Source organism: Marmota monax, unplaced genomic scaffold (genome assembly GCF_021218885.2).
Source record: "Marmota monax isolate L192 unplaced genomic scaffold, Marmota_monax_Labrador192_F-V1.1 WCK01_AAM20220418_F8-fsc00038, whole genome shotgun sequence".
In the NCBI taxonomy this organism is placed as follows: Eukaryota; Metazoa; Chordata; class Mammalia; order Rodentia; family Sciuridae; genus Marmota; species Marmota monax.
Genome location: NW_026692498.1, coordinates 15,664,280 through 15,675,664, shown reverse-complemented (window position 1 = coordinate 15,675,664; position 11,385 = coordinate 15,664,280). Strand labels below are relative to the sequence as shown.

Sequence of the window (11,385 nt, the reverse complement as noted above, 5' to 3'; positions counted from 1 at the left end):
ATTAACAAAGTGAATTTGTAGAGATGAAAATGCTGAATGAGAACAGATATTTACTCAAAAAACTTATAGGTTATACACTAAAAAAGAAAAGATGACTTGGTAGGTATGGTGGTACAAACCTGTAATCCCAGTAACTCAGGGGACTGGAGCAAAGTGATTGCAAAGTTCAAGGCCAGCCTCAGAGACTCAGGGAAGCCCTGAATGAAAATTAAAAAATACAATAAAAAGACTGGTTATGTAGCTCAGTGTTAAAGCACCCCTGGGATTAATTCCCAGGACTAAAAGGGAAGGAAGGAAGGCAAAATACCTGAACTTAAATAAAACACATCATAGACTACTTAAACTGAAGCCAGAGAGAAAACAAAATACTGAATAAAAAGCTTGAAAATAATCTTTGTTATCTGTACAATAATAGAAAGTTAACAAACATGTATGCACTTATGGATCCAAGTGAAAAGATGACACTATATTGAACAGAAGAATAAAAAAAAATGAAGACATGTTTGCCAGAATATTTTCCAAAATTGTTTTAAAGAAAAATATACTTCCATAGATAAAACAGGCTGAAATAACTACAAGACAGTAAACAGAAATGAAAATAAATCAGTTGGGCATGGTGTTGCAATCCTATAATCCCAGTGGCTATAGAGGCTGAGACAGGAAGATTTTGAGTTCAAAGCCAGCCTTAGCAACAGTGAGAGGCTTAGCAATTCAGTGAGACCCTGTCTCTAAATAAAATACAATATAGGGCTGGAGACGTGGTTCAGTTGTCGAGTGCCCAAGTTCAATCTCTTGTACCAGAAAAAAAAGAAAGAAAGAAATCAAAGTGTAAAAGTGTACAAACTCAATTTTTTGAAAAATATTTATAATATTTAATATTTTTAAAAACAGCCAGAGATTAAAGCATAAACATGAATAAATGATTTACCACTGATGTATTTGTAGGAAAATTATGCTATTGGCATTGTTTTATGTTAATTTATAATTGTTTTTGTAAAAAAAATTATTCCTGATCAATGAATTTATTATAAAATATAGTGTAATATTGTTCCTCCAGGTACTCAATGCATGTGGAAGAGAAGTATGTCAATAATTACATAATATTACATAATTGAGATGGTGACAAAGGTACCAATTTGCAATTTCCAGAGTTTATAGCTATTGTACAATTTGTTTATTCTGTTACTCTGAAATATGAAATACTTTTTACTCTTCCTAATGGAATATAATGAGAATAATTAACTGATATGCAAGGCACTTTCCCTTAGGTAGTTAATTATGTGCAATTAGTTTGTATTTGAATTAGTTGAAATCTTCAGCACAATGAGTCTCAAGAGTGAATAAAGATAATATAAATTCATTCTGTTAGGATTAAAACAGTCAGAAGCCAAAGCAGATCTCCAGGAAGGTAAGTAGAAACACTGGACTTTGACATACTAAGGGTACCCAGCTCAAACTGGACTATCACCAACGATCTCAGAAGACCCTACATTCAGCAAAAGTATTTTTTTCCTTTTGGAATATACCTTTTTTGGCATAAAAACTTGAATAAGCAGGATGAACGTGTTATATAGTCCCTAATACTCTGTGTTAATTATTGGTGCCACATTAGTTTCACATTAACCACTGCTTTCGTTGTCTATTTTAACAAAGATCTCCATTGTATTCATTACTTGGTGTTCCTTATGCCCCATTTTTTATTTCCTGGATAATTAGAGCACCTTTAATGTAAGGTGGCATATAATAGTATTTGTAAGAATATATTCCTGAGGCAGAGGTATTTTATTCCAACCCTGACTTTACCACTTACCATCTGAGAGAATTTTGCAACTTGTTTTGACACCCCAAATCCTAATTTCCTTGCCTTTGAAAGGGCAGGTAATTACTATCTACTTCCTAGAGTTTGTGGATATCATGTGAGACAGTATCTATACAACAGTGCTTAGAAAACTGTGGGCACAGAATGTGTTCTTTTGGTTCTTGATATTCTGCTTTCTTCAGCTTTCTGCTCTTTGTTGGACTCATTTCCATGATTCTCTATTTCAGGCTTATGAATAATCAGAGTGTGGTCAGGTCCTGTTCTTTCATCAGAGGGATGTATCATTGGGACACCATTAAGAGTAGTTTTTCACCTGTCAAAAAGGACAGAAGTAGCAGACACAAGTTATCAACAAAAGTCTAAAGTAAACAACTCATGGCATTAGATTTTATGTTGGTAAAGAAGCTGAGATATATTGGAATATATACTTAATGACCAGAGATTTCCTAATTACTGTCTTGTTGATTAGCAATGGTATGTAAATTCATTTTCTTCTTATTTCTATGAACAATGTAAGGATTGACACTGAGGTAAAGGCCATGGTTTACATACAGATTTTTGCTTTAAAAATTATATGACAAAAATTAAAAAGAGTAAAATAACAATTTCAACATATTTACAATAACTTTATGTCCAAAGAACTAGATTTTAATACCTGCATTAAAACTAGTTCTATGTATCTTGCCTGTTTAAAGCTTACTTTACCAAAGTTCCAATGTGAACTAATGTGGTCTCCACCTCATGGCAGCAGAACTCCCTACTGGGTATTAGAGATGAAGAGAATTACCTTCCCCCCATATTATAGAGCATGCTGTAAGTTCTCACAGAAGACAGAATTTCAAATATAACTTGTATTGACTTCTTTGGCTTACACAGGTCACCCGGATTAACCATATGGAGAAAAGCAATCATACCACAGTGATGCAGGTTATGGAATTTATTCTCTTGGGGATTACTGACAACCCTGTCCTGCAGGCACCATTATTTGGAATCTTTCTGGTCATATACTTGGTCACAGTAGTAGGAAATCTGGGCATGGTCATCCTGACCCATTTGGATTCCAAGTTGCACATCTGCCGCAGTCTGGCTGGGCACAAAATCACGAGCCACTCAAGCAGGAAGAAAGTTTATTTTTTGAAACTGCCGCCAATGTCCGGTACCGCCCGGGAAGATTTTTTCCACCCACGCGGCCTCCTCTCAGAACAGCAGAGAGAGCTCCTCCCCCTGAACTCCCTCCTACTGTACTTCCCCAACCAATGGGAACTCTCCAGGAGTCCTGTAGCTGGCCTAGGTGAACAGCAGGAGTCCAATATCCATATGAATGCAAATCTTAACATAATCATATCATCTCAATGGCTAGCTGGCTTCCCCTTTCAACCAAAAATGCCATGCATCATATACTTGGCTCTTAGCATCTCCCCCCTTCTGTTTAAGTAACAAGCAATCTGGCTAGGGACCGTGCCTATTAGGTTTGTCCAATTCAACATATGGTTCTTACCCATCATCGGAAAACTGACTTTTAGGCATCAGCCTCCTGTCTTAGGTTGATACCACTGCAATTGGATCATACCAGTCACTGACTACCGGTCCAGCATATAGCCATACTTGTGGATAGGCCTATGTACCAGTGGGGGGGTGAGGTTCTTTGCCTCACCTCTGTTGGCCCCCAAATTTTGCCTTGGTGCCGGTGGGGGGGGTGAGGTTCTTTACCTCACCTCTGTTGGCCCCCAAAATTAGACCATCACTAGTAGAAGGGAGGAGGATACAGAAATGTCATGACACCAAGTCAATTAACGGCTCCTAGGAAAAATTGCATCACTGGTGACACATCAGCAAAGATACGCTAGCACTACCATAATTTGCTGCATCAACAAATAGATCACAAAGCATACAAGTGATACATAGTCCAGGCAAGTTCTGTAAGCAGTTCAAAGCAGAGGAATCTATCAATATGTCCATATCCTTCCAAAATAAATCGACTCATTGATTGAGCATTACTTGTTGAGTTATAAATCATTGATGTATCAGTTTACACGGTTTGTTGTGATAACTCTCGAAGAAGTTGTAGTTTGGTTTTATCTTTGTCTTCACTGGCACTGGGATGAAAATAGGAATTTTGACAATGATGCTAAAAAAAAATATGTAACATTTCAACAGGTACTAAGAAAACAATATTTAGAACAATTTACATTATCCTGAACAGAATTATTAAATATAATGAAAAGGAAAGGTGAAAGTAAACAAACAGATCTATTAACCTTCTATTTGTTCATATATTAAAACAATCCTCAACAGCTGTTTACCCAAATTAAATTAAACTATTAAAATCACGTGAATAATAAAAAAAATTTTGGATCCATGTGCATGAGTGCTCCTCATATGTGATATATGGACATACGCACATACAGACATACAACACAAAACAGAAGTGTGCACACGTAACATACAACACATAAGACAATAGTAAAGGCCTTGTAGCTTTACCTAGGTGAAATCTCCATTGCAATGTTCAAAAATTTCCGTAGTCAAAAAATAAAACTGATCAGAAAAAACATTAACCTAGGTCTGTATGAGCTCAAAAATAAAACAGAACTTTATGATGTGGGAAAAAAAAATAATAAAATAGATATTGAAAAAAACATCCTGGTTAATCACTGTCGCAGATGTAAGAATAGACAAGCTGGAGATCTGGATATCAGCTGTTATGGATTTGATTCGAATCATCTTCCTTTTGGTCTGTAGAAATTGTTTTAGTTAGTCTCTCTGGAATCCAAATCAGCTGCTGTTCTTCCTGTGGAAAAACACAAACAGAGCCCCGACTCCAGACTATCACTGGGTCAGGAACTTTCCATTGTCCTGTTAGAATATCTTTCCAAAGTACCTTAGGCTTATGTACATTTTTTGGATACAAATGTCTTTCCGAAGCACTAAGCCCTGATTAATCCAAATTTAAAAAGTTTAGAGTAAAAAGGATTATTTTAAGTTTATCTTTGGGGGATATATACCCCTTTCCAATTCCCTCCTTTTGTTTTAATAAGTACATTTTAATAGTTTGATGAGCTCTTTCAACTATGCCTTGTCCTTGTGGATTGTATGGAATTCCTGTTATGTGAGTAATGCCAAATGATGAGCAAAATTGTTTAAAAGAGGTGGACATATAACCAGGACCATTATCTGTTTTTAACTGTTTTGGAACGCCCACAGTGGCAAAATTTTGTAAGGAATGAGCTATAACATCTTTAGTTTTTTCTCCGGCATGAAGGGAGCCCATCAGAAATCCGGAAGAAGTATCAACTGTAACATGTAAATATTTTAATTTTCCAAATTGTGTCAAGTGTGTGACGTCCATCTGCCAAATATGGATAGGTATCAGTCCTCTAGGATTGACTCCAAGATTAACTTGTGGTAAAAATGTCACACAATTTTGACATTGTTTTATTATATGTCGGGCTTGTTCTTTAGTTATTTTAAAACGCTTTTGTAAAGTATTAGCATTGACATGGAACCTTTTATGAAAATTTATAGCTTCTTCTATTGTGGAGAAAATATATATGTCATGTGTAGATTTATCTGCTAACTCATTGCCCAAACTAAGGGCTCCAGGCAATCCTGTATGTGCCCTGATATGTCCTATAAAGAATGGATCTTTTCTGTCCCAGATTAGACTTTGTATAGTAGAAAACAAAGAGAAAACAGTAGAAGAAGGGGAAATCCTACCAGCATCTTCAAGGGATACTATAGCATTAACTACATACTGACTATCAGAAAATAAATTAAATACAGAATTTTTAAACATCATAAAAGCTTGTAAAACTGCATTAAGCTCTACCTTTTGAGCTGATTGTTTGGGTACTAAAAATGTAAAAGTTTGATCAGGGGTAACTACTGCTGCTGTACCATTATTTGACCCATCAGTGAATATATTTGGAGCATTTATGATAGGGTTTTTTTTTGTCATCTTCAGAAAAACTACAGGATGTTTAGACCAAAAAGACAACAAAGGATTAGACGGTAAGTGATTATCAAATGAAACATTAGATTTACACATGATTATTGCCCAAGTATTTAACTCATTAGCTAACTCATCAATTTGATCCATAGTATATGGAGTAATAATTTTATTGGGAGAAATTCCAAACACTCCCTTGGCTGCCTTTATTCCTTTGAGTATTAACTGTCCTACAGCCTCAGGATATCTAGTAAGAATAGTGTTAGGAGAATAAGATAAATGTATCCACAATAATGGACCTTCTTGCCAGAATACTCCTGTAGGAATATTTTTTGTTGGCAGTACAATAAATAATAAAGGCAAACTTATATCAATTCTATCCAAATGCATATTTTCCATATATGTTTCAATGATTTTTAATGCCTTTCTTGCTTCAGGCGTCAACATGCGGGGTGAATTTGCATCTGATGGACCTTTTAGAATATCAAATAAAGGTCCCAACTCTCCTGTTGGTATGCCTAGATACGGCCTTATCCAATTTATGTCTCCTAATAACTTTTGAAAGTCGTTAAGTGATTTGAGTTGATCTACTCGTATTTGAATTTTGGGTGGACAGACCATGGTTGAGGATAATAAAACCCCTAAATAATTAATTGGAAGATTTAATTGTACTTTATCTATTGCTATCTCTAGATTATAATTTTTTAATAAATTTGTAAGTGTGGCATAACATTCTAGCAATGTGTTTTTATCTTTATGTGCCAATAACACATCATCCATATAGTGAAATATTTGTAGTTCAGGATTTTGATTTCTAAGTGGCTGGATTGCTTTGTTAACATAAATTTGACACATAGTTGGACTATTAGCCATCCCTTGAGGGAGTACTTTCCATTCATATCTCTGATCAGGACCTTCATGATTTAGTGCAGGGATAGTAAATGCAAAATGTGGACTATCCTCGGGATGAATTGGAACTGAAAAAAAAAAAACAATCTTTAATATCTATAGCTAAAACATACCAGGTTTTTGGTAAAGCAGACAATTGGGGAATCCCTGATTGAGCAGGTCCCATAATAATCATCTCATTATTAATGGCTCTTAAATCTTGTAATAATCTCCATTTACCAGATTTCTTTTTAATGACAAAAATGGGAGTATTATGGGGAGATACGGAAGGTTGTATATGTCCCTCCGCTAATTGTTGTTTGACCAGGTCATGGGCTATTTGTATCTTTTCTTTAGTCAGGGGCCACTGAGGAACCCACACTGGTCTTTCTGATTTCCAAGTAATTTTGATTGTCTCAGTGGCCCTTTCCGAAAACCCAATCCATGTCTATTTGTTTTTTGATCTATTTGAATTGGTGCTGTCATACCTTGTTCTTGTTTTCTTAATCTTTCTTCTTTCCTAAAGCCTTGTCTAGCCCTAGTAGTGGGCGCATTTGGATTGATGTTATTTGTTAATGTCAAACCTAATTGATCTAGGACATCTCATCCCCATAAATTTATAGGAAGATGATCCAATACATAGGGCTGTATAGTTCCTTCACATCCTTCAGGATCCTTCCAATCTAATACCATTGCACTTCTATGGGGATTAGTTGCCACTCCTAGGCCTAGAAGCGTTTGAGTGGCTTGTTGTAACGGCCAATGTTTTGGCCATTCTTGATGAGATATGATGCTAAGGTCTGCACCTGTATCAAGTAGCCCATTAAAGTCATGTCCTTGAATATTTAGTTTTAGCATTGGGTGAGAATCTAGATTTAAAGACAGCATAGCCCAATCTACACCTGTGGAGCCTAATCCCCTGGAACCTCTTTCTACACTACGACTGGAAAACTTATCATGTAGGCTGGGTATTATTAATAACTGTGCTATTCTATCTCCTGGTGAAATTACTGATATACCTCTTGGAGAACTAGCTATAATTTTTATTTCACCTTCATAATCGGGATCAATTACCCCAGGACTTATCATAAGTCCTTTTAGTGTTGAAGAACTGCGTCCCAATAATAAGCCTACTGTTCCTTGGGGAAGAGGTCCTTTTACTCCTGTGGGAATGATTTGAACTCCCATCTCTGGAGTTAGTACTGCTCTGGCAGAGGCGCAGATGTCCAACCCTGCGCTCCCTCTAGTTTGTCTGATGAGGGATTTAATGGATAATGCGTCCTGGGCACTACCTTGATGGTGTTGCTGGGTTCCTGCACTGCCCCGTATATTTGTGGTTTTGGGCCCCGGAGCATTGGGCCCTCCAGTCCGTTTTTTGGCAATGGAGCCTGATGTCTTTCTCCACGATATCGTGGGTAAACACTTGGTCCTTGTCTGTTTTTTGATAACGGAATACCCTCTATGGTGGTTTGAGAACGGCATTCATTAGCCCAATATTTCCCTCTACGGCATCGTGGGCAAATACCCGGTATTCTATTCCTTTGATACCTAGCCTTGTTAAACCCTCCTCCTATGGGGCAACTCCTTTTAAAATGTCCTGTTTGATCACAATTATAGCATGTTTTTGGCCTGGCATCTAAAGCCTGTTGTACTGCTGCTAAGACTTGCCCTTGTTCATTAATGTCTCTACATAATTTAATATATATGTTTAAATCTTCATGTTTCCATGGTCTGATGACCTCTCTGCAGAAACAATTTGCTTGGTCATAAGCCAGTTGTTTTATAAATGGCATTGCCTGTTCTGTATCTCCAAATACTCTAGATGCTGTCTGAATAAGCCTATCTACAAATTCAGCGTAAGGTTCATTAGCTCCTTGTATTACCTTAGATAATTGTCCTTGTAAATCTCCATGCCCCTGTAAAGTTTTCCATGCCTTAATTGCATCTACAGCAATTTGTGCGTATACGCCAGGATCATATTCAATTTATTGCCGTTGACCCTCATAAGGTCCTTTTCCTAATAACATATCTAGATTTCTTTGAGGGTAACCGGCTGCTGCATTTCGCCTAGCTGTTTCCATGCAAAATTCCTTATTGGCAACCTTCCATAACAAATATTGTCCTCCATTTAGCACAGATCGACACATGTTAGCCCAATCTGCTGGCGTCATGTCTAAGTTGGTAATGGATTCGACCATGCTCACAGTGAAGGGTGCTTGTGGCCCGTAGGTTGTTACAGCCTCCTTTAATTGCTTCACTGTTTTGAAATCTAAAGCACGGTGAATTCGTTGCCCTCCTGCCTGCTCAAGTACAGGGCATGCTAATCTTTGGGGTCCTGCCTCAGGATTCTGTCCATCAACTATGGGAGTTGAGGGCCGCTCAGCTGTAGATGGAGCTGTTGGTTGAATTACGCCCTCTGGTGATAGAACAGGGTTAGTAGCAGCCTCCTGTTGTAATTCCCCGCCTGATGGTTGTTTTTCCTCTAAGCTTTCTTTCTTCAAATCTTCCTCTGTCTGACTAGCTTGAGAGACCTTCTCTTTCGCTTGACCTAACATGTTTTCTACCATAGTCTGGACCTCTAACAATTTACTTAACAGTCTTTTGGTTTGTTTTTTACTAGTTTCTAATCTACTATAAAGGTAACACAACCCAACAAGATAGCATAAAACAAAACCGAAACAGAATGAAACAAAAACCGAACAAAGAATAGTTGTATCAATTTTCTCTTTCTCAGGGCCGAACAACTTCAAACCTTGAGCCAACCATTTTTCCCAGTTTGCCTGAGAAAATTCTAGGGATAGGCAGCTTGAAACAAAAACAAGATAAATCAAAACGAGAACACATTGTTTTTTGAAATGGTCACCCATTTTGTTGCCTTCCCTCAGGGGCGATGCCACAGTCTGGCTGGGCACAAATCACGAGCCACTGAAGCAGGAACAAACTTTATTTTTAAACTGCAGGAAAACACTTCACACAGCTCCCAGGGAATCCTCCCAAACGCCATGAGGCTTGTCCAGGAACCCCCAGCCGGAAATATCTCTCCTGGAAATCCCTCCTCCTGCACTTCCCCAACCAATGGGAACTCTCGGGGAATCCCCGGAAATCCCCACGAGAACTCCAAAATAGTGTGAGAACTCAAAAGTTGCAAGTTGCGGCAGAGGCGGATAGTAATGCCTCGCCTGTCAATCAATACTGTTGGCAAAATGCCAGGGGCCATACAGACTCCGCCGTGGCTCTCAGCAGGGCGAGCAATTTTACTCACCTCCAAGCTTCAGGCGTTCCCCGTGCGGGCCGCCAGTTGCCACAGTCTGGCTGGGCACAAAATCATGAGCCACTCAAGCAGGAAGAAAGTTTATTTTTTGAAACTGCCGCCAATGTCCGGTACCGCCCGGGAAGATTTTTTCCACCCACGCGGCCTCCTCTCCGAACCGCAGAGAGAGCTCCTCCCCCGGAACTCCCTCCTACTGTACTTCCCCAACCAATGCTAACTCTCCAGGAGTCCTGTAGCAGGCCTAGGTGAACAGCAGGAGTCCAATATCCATATGAATGCAAATCTTAACATAATCATATCATCTCAATGGCTAACTGGAGTCACCTTTTGACCAAAAATGCCATGCATCATATACTTGGCTCTTAGCACACATCCCCATGTACTTTTTCCTTAGACATCTGTCAATCACTGATCTTAGTTATTCCACTGTCATTGGCCCAAAGATGCTAGTAAACTTCACGGTGCATAAAAATTCCATTTCCTACATTGGGTGTGCCACCCAGCTGGCAATCTTTGAGATATTCATCATCACTGAACTGTTTATCCTCTCAGCAATGGCCTATGATCACTGTGTAGCCATCTGCAAACCTCTTCTCTATGTGGTCATCATGAAAGAGAAAGTGTGTTGGGGGCTGGTGCTTACTCCCTACCTCTATAGCACATTTGTGTCCCTGCTTCTCATGGTTAAGTTATTCACCTTGTCCTTCTGTGGCTCTAATGTCATCAGGTATTTTTACTGTGATTGTTTGCCTCTGCTTTCCATGCTCTGTTCTGACACACATGTACTGGAACTGATCATTTTGATCTTCTCAGGCTGTAACTTGCTCTCCTCCCTCCTGATTGTTCTCATATCCTACACGTTTATTGTAGTGGCCATTCTCAGAATGAACTCAAACGAGGGGAGATACAAAGCCTTCTCTACCTGCAGTTCCCATCTGACAGTGGTGGTTGTGTTCTATGGGACATTATTGTTCATTTACCTACAACCCAAATCCAGTCATACTTTTAATATTGATAAAATGGCCTCCGTGTTTTATACCCTGGTGATCCCCATGCTGAATCCACTGATCTACAGTCTGAGGAACAAAGATGTGAAAGATGCTTTAAAGAGAACTTTAATTCGATTCAAAATTCCCTCTTAACATCTTAATTTTCACTTGCATATTATGTGCAACACACTTTTTTTAAATGCTGTATCAGATCAAAAAGTATAAATGTTTACCAGCTTAAATTTTTCTCTTTTCCTGGATAAAACATTCTTTCTCATAGCAAATTGTACTTTTCTCCACATCAATAGAATAAATATTGCAGTCAGATAATAAGTACCAAATGATGCTCAAGATCATATTGCAATCTATATTGTTTGTAAATAAGGAAAATTATACACATTTACAATAACTTTATGTACAAAGAACTAGATTTTAATATTTGCATTAAAACTAGTTCTATGTGTCTTGC

General features: G+C 38.1%; 1 protein-coding gene across 1 annotated transcript; it reads left to right on the top strand.

The window, feature by feature from the left end:
* The first annotated feature begins 2,710 nt into the window (after positions 1 to 2,710).
* On the top strand, positions 2,711 to 11,069 carry LOC124092810 (olfactory receptor 8K1). The gene is made up of 2 exons (XM_046444619.1): positions 2,711 to 2,890; positions 10,299 to 11,069. Exons 1-2 carry the CDS (start codon positions 2,714 to 2,716, stop codon positions 11,067 to 11,069), a joined length of 948 nt encoding a protein of 315 aa, XP_046300575.1. The 5' UTR covers positions 2,711 to 2,713.
* Positions 11,070 to 11,385: the final 316 nt, after the last annotated feature.